We start from the raw sequence: 22,759 nt of genomic DNA on the forward strand, positions 1-22,759 counted from the left end.
CTACAGCACATGTCACACCCCTTACGCAGTTTTATAATGGCATTTGGAAACCTGCAACTCCATGTTAAGAATGCCTTTTCAAAGATTCCCTTTGATGGTCGACCTTTAAGAGTTTAAGTGACTGGCTGTACCAAACAGGAAAAAAGAACAGGAAAAGAGTTGAGTGCTACCAAGTGCCATTATAACATGAACAACTGGGACAATGTTACAGTGCTACAACTGGATTCAGTGGGTGCTGGAATCTGAAACAAAAACAGAAAATGCTGGAGAAACTCAGCAGGTCTGACAGCATCTGGCTCAGAGTTTTGCATGTGCTGAAATATGGAGAAAGGGATGCTGGCCAGGATTACACTGGACCAATTGAGCTTAAATGTGACGAAAGGGTTTTGGCAGTGGATGGACCAAAGCAGGGACGGAGGCAGACAATATTATGAAAGTACAAGCTGGTTGCATTTTTAATTGGCAGAATATGAGGTTAGAAGTTCAGCTCTGGGTCAAAATGATGAGTTACGAACATTCTGGTTCAACAGAGACAGACCTGGGTGGGAATTTCCAGCCATGCTAACCCCAAAACCGGAATATCCCGCCCGAGGTCAACAGATCTTTGCATGGTCTGCCCCCACCCCCGCTACGATCTCTGTGGCAGGCAGGACGGGAAAATTCCCCCCAGAAACTGGCAAGAGGAGAGGAATTAGTGGCGCAGGAATAGGATTTGTAGCTGAGGCAAATGATGATGGCTTTTGTCTTCCCTTTGCTTAACTGGAAAGAAATTGTGGCATATCTGGGACTGAATATCCGAGAATCAGACTGACGACACAGAAGCAGTAATGGAGAGATTGAGCTGGATGTCACTAGTATACATGAAAAGCCTAACTCCAAATTTTCAGATGATGCAGTCCAAGGGCAGAATGTCAATGACTTGGGGTGTCTGAGGCTCAATCTTCGAAGTACTCCGGAGATAATGGTGCTGAGGTTGAAAGATTTTGGCAGTTGCTCTGGCAACAGTTGGATAAGTGAGAGTTGTACCCTGCAATGAGTATCCCATTGAGCTGGATGTTGGGGAAAGGCACAGGAGGAAGACAATGTCAGAGGCTGAGAAGAGTTAAAGTTAGAGTTTACTTATTAGGCACAAGCAAGGCTTACCTTAACACTGCAGTGGAGTTACTGTGAGGTTGAGAAAGCTGAGGAGTGATGACGCACCATAATCATAGAGGATATCATTCGTGACTTAGGACAATCTCAAGGCAGTTATGGGGTAAACATTTGATTGGAAAGATGCAAACATGGAATTGGTAAAAAGGAAGGCATGAGTTTGAAAGGTGCTGCATGTTCAAGGCCTCCAGCAAGAAAAGAGATGGGGCATGTAAACAGTAAGTGCTGGATAAACTCAGCAGGTCTGGCAGCATCTGTGGAAAGAGAAACAGAGTTAACAGGCAGGATTTTATGAAGTTGCTGGGATGAGATTTCCATTCTGCAAGTCCCCGGAATCAATAAAATTCTGGCCATTGTTTCGAGTCCATACAAGAAGAGTAATATTGAACTTGAAACCTTAATTCGGCCCCTCACTCCACAGATGCTGCCAGACCTGCTGAGTTTTTCCTGCTTTTATTTCAGATTTCCAGCATCCACAGCATTTTGCTTTTATTTGGGATGGCAAGGACAAAGGGGTTGAGGGTGCATTTCTTGAGGAGGAGAAAGGGTGATGCTAACTGTGGAGAACTACCTGAGAAGGAGCGGTTTAAAATGTGGCCAGCGTTTTCATGCAATCAAGGGTGAAGAAGGTGTGTCTGGTGGATAAGATAATCTTAAGAGGAGGACATGAAGAAAGAAATCAGAAAAATGATGTGGGTTTAAGCTAGGACAGTGGAAACCATGGAGCAGGTTTGATCTGGAGGTGAAGTGGGATTAGAATGATGTGACAATGACCATTGAATGGATGGTCTCAATCTAAGTGACAAAGAAGCCCAAGAATTTTCAATTATTATTGGAGCTGAGGGAGGAGGAGGCAAAGATGAGAGTTTAAGGAAACAATAGGGTGTGGAGAAAGGAAGTGAAGGTTATCTGTTTTGTTCAGAGATGAACATTGAACAATAAATTGTTTTGGCAGAGAAGAACCGGACACATCGTGGCCGGATCTGACAATAGATATTTGAATTAGTTTGTGCACCAGATATGCTTAAATCTCTGTCCTTTGGACTTAAAAGAAGCAGAGATTGGGAAACCATTAGGCTTAGAAAGAGAAAGGAGAGGAGGCATAAGGGTAGAAGTGAGGAAGGGGTTGTTCAACAACTGAAGAACAGGGTTCAGAATACATGGGGCATGAAGGGTGAATTCATCCTTGAAACATCACAAGTAACCTGCAAGAAAGTAGAGGCGGAGGTGAAAAATTCAAGAAAGGTCGCCCATGTAAAATATTATCTTGCATTATGGCTCTTCCATGGTCCCAAACAGGGCTTGAACAATTTCTTCTTCACCAGCTCTTCCAATCACAGGTTTCCTCCCTCCCGCTTTTGTTGTTCCCCTGGAGGCAAAATCTATGATTGGAGGAGCTGAAAAGGAGGAAAGGTCTGATTGGAGGAATTTGGAGCAATTATCCAGGGTGACCAGCATGATCCATTCAACTGTGGAACTTTGATATTGTCTGGGAGGCTAAGCAGAAGAAATAGAGAAAAATAAAAGAGGGTGAAGGAGGTGTTGGAAATCCATTAATGATCAAGAGCAGGCAATGGGAACCAAGGGTACTCCAAAAGCAGTAACCAGTGGAGAGAAGATCTGTCCCATTTTAACTTCCCTGTAATATGGTGGATGTGGAAGCAATGAGAAATGAGAAAAAAAGTCTGTCCTATTTTGATTCTCTTAGCAAAATTAACTTCTCGAGTTGGGAAGGAGTCTGGCCTACAGCACCTCAGAGGTAACATATCTAAAGTGATTCCCATTGGAACTGGAACACACCAGACCCATAGAGATGGACCTGGAGGCAGTGGTAGGTCTCAGGCCTGTGACGATGATGGATTGATAGTCACCGGTCTCATGTTCTCACAACCCTCGACCCAGTATTTGATGAGAAAGGATTCGTAGGTCCTCCTGTTTCCTGGCAGAGTTCAAAGGAGCTGCTCCTGACTTTAGATACGAAGACATTATCTGGATCTGCCATCACAATAAGTTTCTGACCTATTCTATCTAAAATAAAACCATTAATCAGTCTTCTGGCCACACACAAGGCACTTGCAGAGCTTTCAGAAACCTCTTTGCCGTTCGAACTGTTTGCTTGCTTGATCCTAGTCAGAGCCACTCTTTATGTGAAAAGATTTCTGTGGAAGGTAATTGATAGAAGACTGATGTCCTGCCATTAATGTTAATCTGTAAAGATATGGCCCTATACATAATGTCTGAATCTCACTAACAAGAATGAAAGTTGACATGAGGTAATGTTGAATGATTGAAAAATGCCTCCAAACTAGTTGCATTTTGTAAGTTGTGAACTTCAAAATATGGATAGATTAGACAAGGTGGATCCATTTCATAAATTTCTACAGGACAGACGGAGACCATTCGTCCCATTGTGTCTGTGCCAACTCTTATGAAGATATCCAATTGGTTCTCGTCTCCTGTTCTTATCAATAGCCTTACAATTTTTACCCATTCAAACATTTATCCCAAACCTTTTTGAAGGTTTATATTGAAACTACTTCCAACAGCGTGAGGAATAAAATATTTAGTAATATATGCACAACCTTTGGTATTTATGCTATTTCACCTATATCAAGAAGGAAAACCTAAAAATAGCAACACAAATACAGAAGTAATGATACTGCATGAGTCCATCGCCTAATAAAGGAGTTAGTGGAATGAAAATGGAGTGCTTGAAAAGCAGCCCCCTTAAGTCAATAAAAGTCGAAACAATTTCAAATAGAGCTCTCAAAGACAATATTTTGACCCCTGCTGCAGAGGTATGTTGGTGCATAAAAGGTAGGCAGTTGAGAATTTGGAATTGATATGGAAGAGATTTGTTTCTTGAGGCAGATACTGAACGGAAGGCTTTGGAAGGAGGGAAAGGATGTAGGTGATAAGGGGATTCAAGGAAGTGGTGATAGGTAGCCTTCTCACGCAGGGATGGGATGGAGAAGCCGTGTGCAAGACAAAGGTCGAGAGGGAGGATATGGATGTAAGTAGGAGGGTTAATGTGGAGGGAGAGATGATGAAAAGATCAGTGGGAGGGTAAGGTAAGTTTACCACGACATTGAAACCACCAAGAATGAAGAACCGCTTAGTGCAGAGGAAACTGAGGTTGGGACTTAGGAGAACGGTAGACAATAAAGAGGGAAGAACATGATGTGATGCAGAAATGGGGGGGGATATGCCAAAGGAACAGGAGGAGATACCAATACTTGATTTGGAGATAAGAATATTTAGAGAGGAAAAATATCGCAGGAAAATCGACACTTGTGGAATTGAAGATTGCACCCAAGTAAGGAATCAGCAAGGAGCAGGCGTCAGTTAAATAACAGGCCCATGGGGACCATGTCTGGTGAGCTTCAGCCCAGGAATCACTCAGCACAACACAGAAAAGTTGCACATGCCAAGGGGACCAACGGATTCTAACAAATAAAAATACTGCCAAAGGTGGGACCAGAATGTGTGGGTTAGATGAATTAGCCATGCTAAATTGTCCCTGAGTGTCAGGGGGACTAGCTAGAATAAATACACGGGGTTATGTGGATAGGGCCTGTGTGGGATTGTGGTCGGTGCAAACTCGATGGACCTAATGACCTCCTTCTGCACTGTAGAATTCTGTGATTTGGATGGTTTTAAGATAAAGTTGGCTGATTTAGTAACAATATGAATTCTAATGCTGCAGTTTCCAGTTATGTTTTATTGGAATGCAGGTAAGTGTTATCATAATCATAAAACCTTACAGTGCAGAAAGAGGCCCTTCATCAAGTCTGCACCAACCACAGATCCAGCCAAGCACTACCCCCATACTCCTACATATTTTACCCGCTAATCCCTCTAACCTAAGCAACTCAGGACACTAAGGGGCAATTTTAGCATGGCCAATCAACCTCACCAGCACATTTTTGGACTGTGGGAGGAAATTGGAGCACCTGGAGGAAACCCACACAGACACGAGGAGAATGTGCAAACTCCACATAGACAGTGACCCGAGCCAGGAATCGAACCCAGGTGGAGCTGTGAAGCAGCAGTGCTAACCACTGTACTACAGTGCCGTTATGTGAAAGGGCCCCGAAATACTCTTGTGTCCCAGGCCCAAGGAATTCTTAGTCCAGCTCTGATTGGAGCAGTGTTGGGGTAGGGGTGGGGGGAAGCGCATGCTGATACCATACCCCTTCCATATTTAAAATACCCCAGCTGCAGATTTTAAATAATTAAGGCATTGCAAGTGGGTGCAAATTTGTCAGTCTAAACAATAGATACTCCAAAGCATCAGAGCTCGCGTTCTTGCTAAATATAATTTTTTTTATGATACTTGCAGCATAAATTAAACAAAAGCTGCACAAAGCCTTCTACCAGGTCAGCTCTTTGTTCTAGGATGCACTTGTGTCTGCTGCAGACTGTGGATTTTGCTGATCTGTATGGTGTGCCAAATAAAACAAAGCAGACAGCTGGTGTCAGCTTCTGCTGCTTCAGTGCAATGTTGTTTTGTTCTGTTTATCCCTTTATGATCTAACCTGGTTGAAAAGAGAGAAAAAAAAGCAACAGGCAAATCCACTGGGCATATAAATAGGATGAGCTGAGATTCGAACCTCATGTTCCATATTTTCTCTTGTCTGGCAAAAGACTGAGCTGTTTTTGGGTGAGCCTTTGGAATAATTTCGAAGTGTTAAATGATCAATTGGGGGTAAAAAGCTTCATGAAGTAGGAAATTTCGGGAGAGAAATACAAGTTCATCAAATATGTATAAAATGTATTTAGTGACCAAACCAAATAAATTTGTTGTATCTTGATTATTATTTTAGCAGTTGCCACAATGTCTCACAGTGGAACTCAGGGTAGCATTGGAAGCCATTCTGCTTCAAGTCTTCGCAGTAACAGGGTAGGTGCATTAGTGTGCTTTTACTGACATATTATTAATAATCTATTATTAATACGAGTGTAGAGGAAGATTAGTGCAAATGAACATTTGCTATTAAGCAACAGTTTCTGATTATAGAAGCATCTTGAGGTGAGCTGACTTCTAAGTGACGAATAGAAATTTGCTACAGGTATGACCCAAAGTCAGTCCACTTCTTGTTTGACTCTACAGGGCATGCACTGCAGGGTCTTGCAATCATTTAGCATTATCATTGTGAAGTACTATGTTGTATTTAACTGTCTTATTTGAGAAACATTACAGTATTCATCTGCCGAAAATAATTTTAACAGTACATTGTACCAACAGTTTGAAAAAAGAGCACAGAGTAAAATATCATGTCATAAATATTGTTATCTCTTTCTGTTTTTTGAGTTATATAGGCCGGGATTATCCCAAATTCTAAGTCCCCAATTTGCAGGAAAATGGGAGTAAATCCAGCTAGTTTCTTAGCAGGATTTCCAGAATGAATCTCCAACACTCTGTGCATCACAGTGACCAAGTGTGATTCGCTCTGGAAATCTGGGGGTGGGGCTTATTCCTACCTGTGAAGCCATCAGCACAGTACTGAGGGGGCCACTGCGCATGTGCTGATCTTTCATAGCGGAGATCAGCGCATGCGCAGTGGACTCGCATTGTTGGCCTCCAGCTTATTGACCAGCATGGTCACTGACCAGCCCTGCAACCCACCATCCCTGGCTTCCTGGACCTCCCTGGGAAAGCCCCAACGTTGCTCCCCCTTCCCACCCAGCCAGCTCTGATCTCCCGATCCCTCCCCACAGGACAGTCTTAATCTCCCCGACCACACCCCCACACCCCTGCAAGTCTTGACCCCCCCACCTCACCAAGATGGCCAGCCCCAATCACCTCTTCCCTCCCTCTGCCTGTAATCCCAAGGCAGACTGGCAATGGGATGCCCATCCCACCCCTTCTGATCGCCCCTCCCCTTAGTCTCCACCCCCAATAGACCCAATCCCCTCTGGCCCCACCCCTTGGCATGGCCCAGTGGGCAGTGCCAGTTTGCCCTTTGGGCAATTCTAGGAAGCTAGGCTGGCACTGTTATTGCTGGCACTGCCCAAGGAGCACCTCCCCTTACCCCTGATCTCCTGGGAGTCCTCAATGGCCTCTCTTCCCTCCAATGGGGTCAGCCACCTGTTCCTCATTAGTGAGGAGCAGTAGTAAATAAACCCAGCTGGAGTGAATCATTCCCTGTGGGGTGGGAGAGAGACTTCAGTCCTGGATCCGCTAATGAAGTGAAAATCACAATTTCCATACTGTAATCAACTCCACACCAATTTCCAGCGTGGAGCTGATTATGCTAGAAATCTTAGGCTGGGGACTCGCAGTGTCCTTGGCACCCAGCAGGCAGCCCATGAAATGGCTGCCCGGCCCGATGCCCTCGCAGCGCAGCAGACTGGGAGAGCAGCCCCCATTATGTTTGGGGAAGAGTTCCCAATTCTGAATTGCTCAAGTACTTACCAGTGTTAATTCTTTACCAGGAGGATTTGAGACAGTAGGCATCAGTAGATTATTTCACTGTGAAACACTTTGCAGACAAAGCCAATCCTGTCCTTATCAATGTCAACACATGAGCAATTACAGCAGCAGGCGTTGGATAACAGCTGGGATTGAAAATCCTGGCTAATTCCTTCCGACTTCTTTATCCAAGCACTCGGCCAATTTAACACACAGTATAGTTTGGATGCAAGACTAAATGACTCATGACTCTGTCCCAGCAGCAGTCACATACCCAGTGAACTATTATGATATCTGTACACTGTTGTTGATTTAATGACACAAAGTTAGGTTTTAAGTATGTGATTTGCATCTTCAGTGCTTCAATTGTATAGTAACTGAGGTTCATTGATGCCTCTTTTGTCCTTAGATGGTCATCTATGAGTATGAAAACTTCCAAGGTCGCAGAATGGACATCAGTTCAGAATGCAGAAACATCTGTGATCGGGGATTTGATAAAGTGGGGTCCATCCGTGTTGAATGTGGACCGTAAGTCCTTCCCATGAGAATCTTACTGTGTCTCCTGGAATTCCACAGTGTATTAACTTTCCTGATGCATGAAAGTTTCTCCCAGCTTTTACAGGGCTAAACCATTGTTTCTTTTAATCAATAGGGTCCTGACTACTTGTGATGCAGCCCATATATAGTGAGTTGATAGTAAGTCAGGACAAGACATATGTTCTTTACAGCGCATTTGTGATGTTTTATGTTTGGGAATTGACAGTTTCTGGACTCTATGAAGTTTCATCCCATGGTAGGAGTGAATGGCGGTAGGTGTTAACATGTGCCGCAGGATGGTAATCCCCAAATAAGGGATGCACGATATATTTTCTGTACTCAATTATCATAATATATTACATTTTTGAGGATGAGAGGCTTACGTTTTGATTGCATATAAATTAACATGAGTAATGCTGTCTTCGGCTACTGCTTTCTCAATTTATACTGAAGTAAGATTACATATAGAAACAGAAAATACAAGCAGGAGGAGGCCACTTGGCCCTTCAAGCCTGCTTCACCATTCATTATAATCATGGCTGATCACCCAATTCAATAGCCTGATCCTGTCTTTCCCCCAAAATCTTTGATTCCCTTTCACCCTAAGGGTTATATCTAATTCCTTCTTGAAAATATACAATGTTTTGGCCTCAAATTCCACAGACTTACCAATCTCTGGGTGAATAAATTTCTTCTCGCCTCAGTCCTAAAAGGCTTACCCATATCTTTAGACTATGGCCCCTGGTTCTGGACTCCCCTCCATCAGGATCATACTTCCTGCAATTACCCTGTCTAGTCCTGTTAGAACTTTATAGCTTTCTATGAGATCTGCTGTCATTCTTCTAAACACAATAAGAAGTCTCACAACACCTGGTTAAAGTCCAACAGGTTATTTGGTAGCAAAAGCCACTAGCTTTCGGGGCTTTTCGCCTTTGTCAGGTGAGTGGAGAATTCTGATCACAAACAGAGCACACACTCAGTTTACAGAATACTGATTAGAATGCGAGTCTTTACAGCTTGTCGAGTCTTAAACGTGCAGACAATGTGAGTGGAGATAGCATTAAGCATGGGTTAAAGACATGTGTATTGTCTCCAGATGGGACAATAAGTGAGATGTTGCAAGCCAGGCAAGTCATGGGGGTTACAGATAGTGTCATGAATCGGTTGAGGCCATCCTCATGTGTGCGGAACTTGGCTATCAGTTTCTTCCCAGCGACTCTGCACTGTTGTACGTCGTGAAGGCTGCCTTTAATCTGAGTGTGTGCCTTTTTATGTTCTGTTTGTGATCAGAACTCCCCACTCTCCTGACGAAGGGGAAAAGCCCCGAAAGCTAGTGGCTTTTGCTACCAAATAAACTTGTTGGATTTTAACCTGGTGTTGTAAGACTTCTCACTGTGCTTACCCTAGTCCAATGCCGGCATCTCCACATCATTATTCTAAACTCCAGTGAATATAATCCTAACTGCCTCAATCTTTCCTCATATGTCAGTCCCACCATCCCAGGAATCAGTCTGGTAAACTTCCTCTGTACTCCCTCTAGAGCAAGAACATCCTTCCTCAAATAAGGAGATCAAAACTGCACACAATATTCCAGGTGTGTGGCCTCACCAAGACCCTGTATAATTCCAGCCAGACATCCCTGCTTCTGCACTCAAATCCTCTCGCTATGAAGGCCTATATACCATTTGCCTTCTTTACTGCCAGTTGCATCTGCATGCTTACCTTCAGCAACTGGTGTGCAAGGATACCTGGGTCTAATCGCAAATTTCCTCTCTTAGTTTATAGCCATTCAGATAATAAATAATGTGTCTTCCTGTTTTTGCTACCAAAGTGGATAATCTCATATTATCCACATTTTACTGCACTGGTCCTGCATTTGCCCACTCATTCAGCTTGTCCAAATGACACCGAAGCATCTTTTCACAGCCTATCCTCCCATCCAGCTTTGTGTTATTTGCAAATTTGGAGAGGGATTTTATGGCCTCGCTCAACCTTAGACCGAAAAACGGAGCTTCCCATTGTCCACTCCAGCCCATTACGATTCCTGTGGCAGGTGGGGTGGTAGAATTCCAGCATACATTTAGTCTCCTCATCTAAATCATTAATATATATTGTGAATAGCTGGGGTCCTAGGACCAATTCCTGTAGTACACCACTAGTCACTGCCTGCCACTGGGAAAAAAACCCATTTATTCCTATTCTTTGTTTCCTGTCTGCCAACCAGTTTGTATTCTTCTCAATAAACTGTCCCCATGTGCTTTAATACATTGCTCCCAAGTGCTTTGATTTCATATGTTAATCTCTTACATGGGACTTTGTCCAAAGCCTTCTGAAAGTCCAAATAAACCACATCCACTGGCTCCCCTTTATCAAGTCTACCAGTTACATCCTTGAAGAATTCCAGAATTCAAGCATGATTTCCCTTTTGTAAATTCATGCTGATTCTGTTTGATACTGCTGCTGTTTTCCACGTGCTCTGCTATAAAATCTTTAATAATGGACAACTGGAATTTTTTTCCACTACTGACATCAGGCTGACTGGCCTATAATTGCCTGGTTTCTGTCTACCCCCTGTTTAAATAGTGGGGTTACATTAGCTACCCTCCAATCTGTACTGAACCATTCCAGAGTCTATAGGATCTTGGAACATGCATTCACATATGGAACAGTAGCCCTGATTGCTTCCCAAAGTGGTTATTTCCTCCTGACCTTTAAGTCCTGGCAGAATATTTTGCACCACTATAATAACATTATGTAACTCTGCTTACAATTTGTGGAACAAATCTTAATTACTTTACGATAGTCACTCAAATGTTGTGAACTTTTAAAATTCCCTACCCCCAAGGGCTATGTATGCTGAGTCAATGAGTGTATTCAAGACTTAGTTCGACTAATTCCCTTAGTGCCAAAAAACTGAGTTAATGGCTTTAGAGTGGGGAAGTGAGTTCTTATGGAAATTTTGCCACAATCTTATTGAATGGCCAAGCAGCCTTGGTGGGTCATATGATTGACTCCTGCTCTTATTTCTTACATTCTAGAGATTTTGCAACATTGTAGAACTGATTATGACCTCATCAAACAATACCCAGTTCATCTGATAACCACCTCTCTGAACCCCTACAATGTCTGATTTGTCATTCTGCTTTGTGCAAGGTCCAGTAATGGATGAGCAGAAATTTGTCCCAACTGAACATTGTAAAGACCAAAGCCAGTGCCCTCAATCTCAACCACAAACTCTTTGTCTTAGCCACTGACTCCATCCCTCTGCCTATTGTTAGAGATTGAATAGATACATTTGTGTCAAAGCTCCTGCCCCTGCCAACAGAGTGTAAGGAGATAACACTCTTCCGTATTTCCCACATGCAATGTAAGGAGGCTATGGACTGTGTATTTTTTCCCACCTTGCCCTCCCACGCTCCTCCAACAAGGGTGCAAAGAGTTTGGTATCTGTGCTTCCTCATACTGCACAGAGAGGAAGGAGGCTGGGATCTGTCTGAGCTCAGAGTTGAGGTTACTATCAGATCAGCCATGATCTTATTAAATGTTGGAGCAGGCTCAAGGGGTCGAATGGCCTACTCCTGTTCCTTGTTTGTATCTGCATATTTTTCCCACACAGAGAGCACAGGAAGCTGATATCAGTATATCCACCTCCCAACTCTACGTCATATTTGACCACAGGTTGAGTATCCAATTGCATACCTTCTCCATTACCAAGCCCACCTCCGTAAGTTAAACTGTTCCCATCCCTGCCTCAGTTCATCTGGAGCTGACATCTTCATTCATGCCTTTGTTATACCTAGATGTGCCTATTCCAGTGCTTTTCCTGCCAGCCTCAATGTCTTGAGTTTAAATTTATTAAAAACAATGCTGCCCATATTCTAATTTGCTTCAAGACTCATTTACGCATCACCCCTGTGCTTACTGACATTCATTGAATCCCAGTCTAGCATTGCCTCCATTTTAAAATTCTCAATCCCTCCATGGCCTCATTCCTTTCTATTTCTGTAACCTCCTCCATCCCTGAAATCCTTCAACATCTCTACAATCTGGCCTCTCGTGCATCATCAAATTTAATCACTCTATTATCGGTTTTTGATTTATTATTGTCACACGTATTGGAATACAGTGAAAAGTATTGTTTCTTGTGCGCTATACAGACAAAGCATACTGTTCATAGAAGACATAGGGGAGAAGGAAAAGAAAGTGTGCAGAATGTAGTGTTACAGTCATAACTAGTATAGAGAAAGATCAACTTAATTCAAGTTAGATCCAATCAAAAGTCTGATGGCAACTGGGAAGAAGCGGTTCTTGAGTTGGTTGGTATGCAATCTCAGACTTTTGTATCTTTTTCCTGATGGAAGAAGGTGAAAGTGAGTATGTCTGAGGTGCGTGGGGGTCCTTGATTACGCTGGCTGCTTTTCCGAGGCAGTGGGAAGTGTAATGTGGCTATGTTTTCAGCTGCCCAGTTTCTTCAGGTATCTGTGAAGCGCCTTGAGTCATCTTACTATGGTGAAGGTACTATAGAAATGCAAGTTGCTGATATCATGTTCAATGCAAAATAAAAAACATCCCATGAAATAAGGAAGATATTCAAATTTGTTGTAAGCCAAGGTCCTTTTATAGCATTCTTATTTCTTCAAATGTCATTATTTCTGCCATAGTAGTACAAGGAATTGTACATGTAGGGATAACATGGGTCTGAGTACAGTTCTGCCCACCCAAACAGTGATGTAATAGAGTACGTGGCCCGCAAGCTGGGTCAGTTGAGTGCGAGACAGAGCCGTGTGTGTGCCAGCGGGCATGGAGGCAGCTTCCAGCTTGAATCCTTTACTATGTATTTTTTAATAGTTCTAAAAGTCAGTAAAGACTTAGTTAACCTACATATGACTACAAAGACTTCTTCAAACCTATTGAACTATAATCAGTGCCCTACAACATGACAGTAGTTTATGTTAAAAACCCACACACTGGAAAAAATGCTGAGAAAAGCTCAAATGCTTTTTGACTGAGAAATAAATTCAGCAAAGCAGTCTGATTTGAAAAGAAGTTCCAGACTCACAGCTGCAGAGGAAATATTGTCAAAACAAAATTCCAAAGAAAGGCTTGGAAGCTGAAGGCAGAGATTTAAAATTCTTTGCTATACAGGAGATTTCATTGCATTTACTTTATAAGTCTAACTTAAAATCCCAGAGCTTAAAAAAGAGGAATAGAAAACACCCCAGTAGAACCATCATCAGAGTAAACCACACTATGACAGTTTATAGACTAAGAGCTTTCCAAAGTTCCAAAAAATGTATCTTTTTGTAAAGCCCAACATATCACCCAAACTTCACCAGCAAGTGACAGCTCAGAGAGAACAGCTGACTGTGAGTGAAGAAAAGTGATGTCCAAAATACAAAAGCCCTACAAAAGGAAAGTGAAATAAGGCTGGAAAATGTTTGCATCAAAGCTGAATTGGAAGATATCAAACACCAAATTCAAGCTGAGAATATACCTTTGAAAATGCAAAATAAACTGATTTTTTGAGATGTGAGAAAACAAAGATACTAGGAGGAATAACAAATCTGAATTACATTGTTGGCAAGTCAGAGTGGCAGGTCAGAAAACTCAACTAGAAGTATAGCTGGACACAACAGCAGGCAGAAAATGCATTCAAAGAAGTCTTGAAGAACTCCATGAAGAGCAAATACATGCCTCTGTGGAGTTAAAAAGCTATGTTAGAACAATCAATAGTATCAAAGCAATGCACTGGAGAACAGAGGGAGAAGGCAAGGACTGGACAGGAAAATAAATAGCTGAAAGAACCGCTAACTGTCCTTCAAGATGGAATTCAACAATAGTAAATAACTTTCAGCAATATGAAGAAATAAAGACTACATTGAACAGCAGAATGGAGGAACGGTGAAACAAACTCGACAAGATAAATGACAAGAAAACTCAAGACAAAGTAATTACACTTTGTAAAGAAAAAGAAACCTGCTAAAGGACCTTCACACACTGCAAGGATACTTCAGGTCGATCTTTATCCCTCTGAAAAACTATGAAATGAAGCAAAGTAAATTTAATGTTACTCTGAAGGAACTGATGAACCAGGCAAAGACGACTCTAGAATATTTTGTATTCCAGGAGGAATAGGTATGACCTTGAGACTTCAGCAGTAAGGATAATGGAAGAAGACTTGGAAAAGCATTATGTTACCAAGTGGAGATGTATGAAGATGGAAATCAAGAACCTGCATTGGGAAAAAAAAGTATAATTTCTCACCAAGAGCATGAAGCATCTCAGAAACAATTAGCAGAAATGCAATTACAAATGTGAACTTGAAGGATAGTGTAGTGGAATTATGCTCTACTAAGGAACGACTAATCAGCATAGAGAACCAATTTCCACGTGCTGAAGGTAAGTTTGTAAAAAAAGAAGAGAACTGAAAAACTGAGAGCTCTGGAACATTGTCCACAGGAAGTAGAACACTTGAAAGAAGACTTAAAATGCACAAATGATGAACTTGTAGAGTCATTAAAGATAGATCTTCAATTAAAACTTGATGAACTTCAAGCTTCAGATGTCTCTGTTAAGTAAGCATTATTTAAATATTGTGGAACAGAAGAAAGAATTGCTGATGCAGCAGAACTGTTGCTTGAAAGCAGGATTATTGAACTTGGGTCCAATCTGAACAACACAAAGGTTGAGAAACACAACGTGGAAGAGCAAATCCAGACTGAAAGCAGATAAGAGAAATTTGACAAAACAAATTTACGATCTTACGAGTGTATTGACCGAGTCCAAAAGAACAGCCAGTGACCGTGGAAAAAAGATTCTGAACAGAACTGCAGATTATGTAGTTAAACCTGGTTGCACAGATAATTCTGAAAAAACGACAACTCAGCTTGCCACCCCAGTTGCTGAGCTAAATGAAAAGATTCATGAGCTTAAAAAAAACTGGGAAAGAAGAAACAAAATCAAAAATTTGGATCAAATTGTGAAACAAGTGGAAACAAGGGTTCCATTTTTGAAACATAAGCTTCCACGTATGTCACAATGATAGAAGAAATGAAGGAAACAACGAGGAGACAAATACAATGCTCGCCCATTCCACAAGAAATTAGTTTTTTGCTTTGATTTATTATTGTCACATGTATTAGTATACAGTGAAATGTATTGTTTCTTGCACGCTATACAGACAAAGCATACCATACATAGGGAAGGGAAGGAGAGAATGCAGTGTTACAGTCACAGCTAGGGTGTAAAGAATGATCAACTTAGTGAAAGGTAGGTCCATTCAAAAGTCTGACAGCAGCAGGGAAGAAGGTGCTCTGTTGGTACGTGCCCTCAGACTTTTGTATCTTTTTCCCAATGGAAGAAGGTGGAAGAGAGTATGTCCGGAGTACATGGGGTCCTTGATTACATTGGCTGCATTTCCGAGGCAATGGGGAGTGTAGACCCAGTCAATGGTTGGGAGGCTGGGAAGTTAGGTTAGCAACCACCAACCAGCACAACAGCCAAACTGACCACGTGTGGTTCAACATAAAAGAATGAAAGAAAAGGATGGAAACATATCCGGATGCCAAACTACCTCCAAGCCTACAAGAAGAACCAGCAACAAGAAAGCTTGTCACTCTTCTGACAGCAGTGCAAATGAGATATAGAGGAAGAAGGTGGCACAGTGGTTAGCACTGGTGCCTCACAGACCAGGGACCTGGGTTCAATTCCAGCCTTCGGTGACTATCTGTGTGGAGTTTGCACATTCTCCCATGTGTGCCACCATGTTGGTTTTCCTCTAGGTGCTCCTATTTCCTCCCGTGCTCCAAAGATGTATGAGTTAAGTTGATTGGCCATGCTAAATTGCCCCTTAGAGTCAGGGGGGAAAGCAAGATAAATACATGAGGTTACAGGGATAGGGCCTTGGTGGGATTATTTTTGATGCAGGTTCAATGGGCTAAATGGCCTCCTTCTGCACTGTAGTGATTCTATGATTGTAAGGCCACCAGGCCTCCTAAATCTTTGAATACAAGGAGTTGAAGGGATAATGTAGTAATAACAATGTAAATGTATGATAGTAATAATAACGTAAGGCATAAGATAAAATGTAATCACTTAAAATACGCTGGATAAAGACTTTGGGGTGGGGGGATATAGTATAAGGCTGGAGCACATATAGTATTAATCTGGACTGAGTACAATACAACCTTCACAGTGATTTAACAGAGCACATGATCTACACCCAGGGTCAATTTAGTTAGACTGAGCCGTGTGTACCAGCAAGCGTGGAGACACCTCTTAGCTTGTGACCTTTTTGTCTATATTTGTAAAATCCACAAAGACTTACCTTTCAAGGACTTTTTCAGTTCTACTGACCTGTAACCAGCATCTTACAAAAGTCATAAATACAATTTGACATTCTGGGATCAGCCTAATAATCTGCACTGAATCTTTTCCACAAACATGCCCCCTCCACCCCACCACCACCACCCTGATCTCCAGCATTCGTAGACCCCACTTACACATCTTCAATGGCGCACGGCCACCATTGTTCCCTCATCTGCCGGATGCAGCCAGAGCAATGGCTACCTCTAGCAGTAATGTTGCTGAGGCACCAGGTCCTCAGATTGAGCCAGCAGCTTTCAAACTCTCGACCACAATACTTAATTGGGTGGTAGCCCAGGAGGCAATCAATCAAATGGCTGCCTCTTGGGCTGCCGCTTGGGCTACAATCCAATTAAGTGCAATCATGGTGGCAGGACTTCACCACCTCCAAAATATCCCGATCTATATTCCTGAGTCTCACTACTGCATTCCATTGAAAATTACACAATTTAAGCTGTAATTTTATTTTCTATTCCTTTCCCAAAACTTCAGGATCAGGATGTTGAACTGTTTCACTCTTTGCACATTTGGAACTTGTTTTTGAATGTAGTTGTTCATTCTGTTGTGTTGTCAATGACCAATAACAAGCTGCATACTTCTCATTTTTCTACATGAAACTTTAATATGCAAAACACTTCACAAAACATTTGATTTTTAAAGTATTACATTAGTTTCATTTATGGTGTGTACAAAAGACAAACATTATTATATTGCAATCATTTCTTTTTTCAGGTGGGTGGGTTATGAACAGCAGAACTTCTGTGGTGAGATGTTCATGTTGGAGAAGGGGGAATATCCTCGATGGGATTCCTGGTCCAATAGCTATCGCACCGACTGTATGATGTCTTTCAGACCCGTCAGAATGGTAAAAAGAGATTTACTGCAAGGTTTTATATTGTATTTCTGTAATGAGTTCCATTATAAAGACGGAAAGTTGATTGTGGCCTATTTATGGGCATCGGGACTGTGGCCTGCAATCTGTCCATGCTGTTGAGCTGAGGATGGCAGCACACAAACCCTGGCAACTATCCCTGGCACTGATGTTTCACACATACTCCTTCTGACCTTCACACACATTCACGCATTGATAGCAGTGTCTCAGCAAGCTCCCACTACTTGCTCATATTCAGCTGTGGGAAGCATCAACCAAACACGGTGGGAAATAATCACCACCCTCTCAATTGCAAGACAAGGTGAATCACAATGGAAAGGAGAACAGCAGAACTGACTGAGGATAAGGACATGTTGTCCCTCCTGAGCTCTACTGAGAACGTGGTTCCAAGCACCCTGGGGCTGACTGTGATGGAGCCTCAGGAAGACAGTACCACTGAGAGCATAGAGGATGACAATATCTTCCTGCTTCTTGCTCCTTCTCAAGCTCACCATCATTCAGCTATCTGGTATGATGTGCAAGCTGCTGCTGGTGTGAGCATTGCTGTCTTGCTTTACAGCCCATCACTATTTCTAACCTCCCCTTTTCCCATTCTCAGCTTTTAGACACCTAAGAGCTGCTGCCTGCCCAGGCAGGTGGGGAAGAAACACAACACAACACAACATTGGTGAAGAAGCGTCGTCATTTAATCTGACATTCTCAGCCACTAAATATTGGCACTGCATGTACCTCAGTTGCTAGTACCAAATTGGTCTCAGTATGTGACACGTCATCCAGTGTGAATGGACTGCAGAAGAGTGGTTCGCATGACAGCTCTTTGGAAGGAGAGGTTGCAGCTGACTTCTTCTGCAGGAGACTCAGATGAGGGTCCATCAAAATGCTGGATACCTGGTCTGCCATACAGTCTCCTGTGATTGTCAAGCCATTTGGAAGAGTCTGGCTCCAATTTGGCATTGACAGAAGTTTCCCTTGCTGCAGTACCTGCTTCACCTTCTTGTCATGTTGCAGGCTCAGAAACGCTACCCACAGCTCCGTACGTGTTCCAGCCTTTGGGTGGACAGATTACCAAATCCACTGCCTTCCCTGTGACAATGCACTGTCTGCTAAATCCAACAACACTTCCAGAAACAGTCCAGAACATTTCCAGAGATGTTGCAATGGCAGAAGTTAGTGTAAATCACTTCTCCTGCAATTTGGGTCTTGGCATTTTAAATAACAGCGGTGGACCCCACTTGCAGCTGTTTGCGTATCTTTGGTGTGAGACAGGCGGTTGCAATGAATGGATTTGCGATGTGCCAGTTTGTAAATTGTGCATCAAATCAGCTAGACGAAATAACCTGGCTAAGTGGGACACTTTTGCTACTTGCTTCCATGCCTGTGTTAGCACCCTTACGAGTCTGGGACAACATGCACGTTGTGCTGGAGATGACAGGAGCACTGTGCAGCCCACTCAGAGTGCCTTCAACTTCTGTAGCTGCCTACAGAGCTATGACTCAAAATGTTGGGCCCAATGAATACAATTTTCTTTTTTAAATTATGTCTTGCTATTTAAAGTGGACATTAAATATTTCATCATTAAGTCGTAATTGCCAAGAGAAGAAGTTATAACATTAGATAATATATAACATCTGTATTATAGCATTAAATAACAGGACTTTGATGATGGTAATCTCTGGTTAACTAATTGACACAGACGTTATCTGGTTCTGGAGGTAAATGCATGGCTGAAAGCATGATGTTGGAAGGATGGGTTCCAGCTTCAAGACATATTGACACCAGTTTTAACACATTACAGAGCTGGATTGATAGGATGGGCTACATCTGAATTTGTCCGAGACGAAGGAAATATAGGACTTCAAAGATTTTTAAATAGTGATGGGTTCAAATGGATTTAATCATACCTAAAGATAAGACAAAGAGCAAAGAGAACAAAATTGCATCCATGCATCCTGCATCCATGTACATTCCCACTGTCCCTACTTGGACAGCAAAGGTCATCCACTCATGCACTGCTTCCCATACAATTAAGCTAGCATGTCCAATATCAAAGCGCACAGGGTCAGGGGCTGGAAATAGTCCCAATATCAGGTTCCTGAAGTCCAGGGAAAAATTCAGCTCACTCTTACAGTAACAAGAAAGGACGTAGCCAGCAAAGAGATAGAATGACCCAGAGGGATTATTCATATTTCAGGCCATCAAATAAGGGAAAGGAAGTGAAGGGAGAACTATATAGGCCTATATTTAAGTGAAAAATATGGAATCATGATCATGGAAGATTTCAACTGCTACCACATAAACTGACAGGAAAAGGGATTGAAAAGGCAGGAGTGATGAGTTTTTACAAGGTGTACAAGATTTTTAATTCAATGGCCGGAATTCTCCCAAAAAAATTTGAAGTGTTGAATTCGCAGGAAAACGGGAGTAATTCAATCTGGTTTTTTTCAGTGGGAGTTCACAATGGAATCTCCCACATTCTGTGCAATGCAGACGCCACCAGCATGAATATCATTAGATTTTAAGGGGCAGAGCTAGAAAATTAGCATGGCGGAGTGGGAGAATCGCCCCCAATATGTCTGAGATGCAATAAGGAAGGAAGCATTGCTCGTGATGGGTAATGAATTGAGACAGAGAAGGGGAGATGTAAGCATGAGAAAACAGCTTGGGATTTGTGATCACAATGTAAGGTTTAAGACTTACTTTAGAAGAAGCCAGAAATAAAATTGGACATTTTTGATAAATAATGCAATGAAATCACTTAGAATTCTTAAAACTGCAAAATCATTACAGGATGGACAGGATCACAAAATATGTCTTCATGAATGTGCCAACTTTGATGGAAGAAAAATGGAGATCTGTGATGAGGACATTCCCAGCCTGTGGGCCTATGGTTTCCAAGACAGAGTTGCCAGTATTAGAGTTATTGGTGGAACGTGAGTAACAATCCTTTCCTCATTTAAAAAAGATTGGAACTTGTGTCTGGAAAATTTGAAAAAAGAATGAAAGTTATCATCAGTATTTCAAATTAATGACATTTCAGTATTAGTTTTATGGTATACAAGAAGAACAGCTCAGCACACTGCCCAAAAAGAAAAGAGGAGGTTGTAAAACAGGAGATGGGAAAGAAACAAAGACATAGCCAAGAAGATTTTTTAAGGAAAGCAAGGAAGTTGGCAAGTGGCCTCATGACATTATCGCCAGACTATTAATTCAGAAACTCAACTAATGCTCTGGGCACAAATGTTCGAATCTCGCCATGGCAGGTGGTGGAATTTGAATTTAATAAAAAATATCTGGAATTAAGAATCTACTGATGATCATGAAACCATTGTCAATTGTTAGAAAAACCCATCTGGTTCACTAATGTCCTTTAGGGAGGGAAATTTGCCATCCTTACCTGGTCTGGCCTGAATGTAACTCCAGAACCATAACAGTGTGGTAGGCTCTCAACTGCCCTCTGAAATAGCCTAACAAGCCACTCAGTCGTATCAATCAAGGGCAACTCAGGATGGGCAATAAATCCTGGTCAGTCAGCGATGCCCATGTCCCACAAATGAATAAAAGACAAGTTGAGTTTTGCACAAGACTTCAGAAGTGAAGTGAAGGCACACAGAGTGGCTGAAAGATCTGCCTCTGCTGACTGTGTGAGGAGAATTATAGACTGGGAGCAATCTGAAGGAAGATTGTGAACTAGGACATAAAAGATGCATAAGGTGGGAGTAAGACCTTGAGGAATTGAGAATGAATGTTAGGACCTTGGAGGAAAGAAGTGACAGGGTACACGAGTTTGGTTGGAAGAGAACTCATGGAACCGTAACAGTTGAAGGGTATTATGGTAGGGAGGAGATGGAAGCTTGACAAATATTGCTGCTATTAGTTCAGTTCCCAAGTTTAAAACAAATGCAAACTTGATAAAATTTACCTCTGGTTTGGATGATAATTTTAAAGAGGCCATGAAATAATTTAAGCAGGAAACAAAACACTTTGAATGGTCTTTACACAGTCAATAATAGGCCATTAGTACAAATTTCATAACATTGTACACATTCATACTTCTTCCTTTCAGAATGCATTCAGTCTATTTAGGTAAAAAGGAATAATTTTTCACCAAGACTTTTCCTTGTTTTATTGTTTGAATGAACAGGACTTTTTGTTTTATATTTCTTATTGCTTTTCCACTTCCACGCTGTTTCCCTCTAGCTATAAGAGTTAGATTGTCTGGCAGGACTCTGTCTGTCTCTCACCTCCCCCATCCTGCCTGCCCCAGCGCAACCCCTGTGGTGTGTTTCTTAGTGGAGGAAAGTGGCTTGCCATTGGCTGACAATGGATCTTCTGGTCCTGCCACTGTCAATGGGATTTCCTATTGATCCATCCCCCACTGTCAGGGAACCCTTGCATATGTGTGTGTGTGTGTGTGTGTGTGTGTGTGTGTGTGTGTGTGTGTGTGTGTGTGTGTGTGTGTGTGTGTGTGTGTGTGTGTGTGTGTGGTGGGGGAGGGGGGGAACTGTCGGCAGGACCAGAAGATTCTGCCAGTGGGAAGGGTGGAACAATCTCACCCAACATCTTTTCACAGCTTGTATCAGCACTAATTTTTTGCCAACCAAAGCTATTGTCCGTCAATAAATTATCAGTCAATAGTTTGTGTGCCTTTATCAGTGTTACATTTATCCATATATAACGTGGACGCCATACACCTTTTTACAGGAAATATATATTGGGAGGCGGGGCGGTGCAATTTTCCGTATCCCCTGCGGTGTGTCTCTTGGCAGTGGGAGATGGCCCGCCATTGGCCAGCAACAGAATCTTGTAGTCCCACCACTGTCAATGGGAGTTCTTATTTAATCCATCCCCTCTGCTGCCGGGACATGGAGAAGATCCAACTGGTAGGAAGAGCCAGCAGATTCCACCCACTGTTTGTACAAAGAAATTCAGTTGCACCAATTTGAGAGTAAGCCATATCAATACTGGTTTCTCTATGATTGAATACTTTTGTCCCTTTTCAACAATACATAAACTAATACAGAAGCAGTGTTGAGTCGTTACATTTTATCCAATGTGTACAAGTTGCAGCATTCATTGAAGACTATAATCGATGATTCTGTTCTTTTTGCACTTTATAGATGGGTTGGCTATGAATATCCAGGCTACAGAGGATATCAATATGTGCTAGAGTGTGGATCATACAAGCACTGGAATGAATGGGGCGCTCAACAGCCTTTGATTCAATCCATGCGCCGTGTGAAGGACCAGCAATGGTACAAGAGGGGATGTTTTGAGTTTACAAACTAAAAGAAATCATGCTTTTAGACAGCCAAGGGAATAATTTTATTGTTTTCATATCAGGCCCACAGAAATTAAGAATCACCTTCTAGTAGGAAGTACTGTTATATATTATTCCACAT

General features: G+C 42.2%; 1 protein-coding gene across 1 annotated transcript; it reads left to right on the forward strand.

Moving 5' to 3' along the window:
* The first annotated feature begins 127 nt into the window (after nt 1-127).
* On the forward strand, nt 128-22,646 carry crybb1l3 (crystallin, beta B1, like 3). The gene is made up of 6 exons (XM_080211104.1): nt 128-158; nt 5,979-6,055; nt 7,977-8,095; nt 17,201-17,333; nt 20,148-20,290; nt 22,478-22,646. Exons 2-6 carry the CDS (start codon nt 5,990-5,992, stop codon nt 22,644-22,646), a joined length of 630 nt encoding a protein of 209 aa, XP_080067230.1. The 5' UTR covers nt 128-158; nt 5,979-5,989.
* The last annotated feature ends 113 nt before the right edge of the window (nt 22,647-22,759 follow it).

Source organism: Carcharhinus amblyrhynchos, chromosome 23 (assembly GCF_965287045.1).
Source record: "Carcharhinus amblyrhynchos chromosome 23, sCarAmb.v2.hapA, whole genome shotgun sequence".
Classification (NCBI taxonomy): domain Eukaryota; kingdom Metazoa; phylum Chordata; class Chondrichthyes; order Carcharhiniformes; family Carcharhinidae; genus Carcharhinus; species Carcharhinus amblyrhynchos.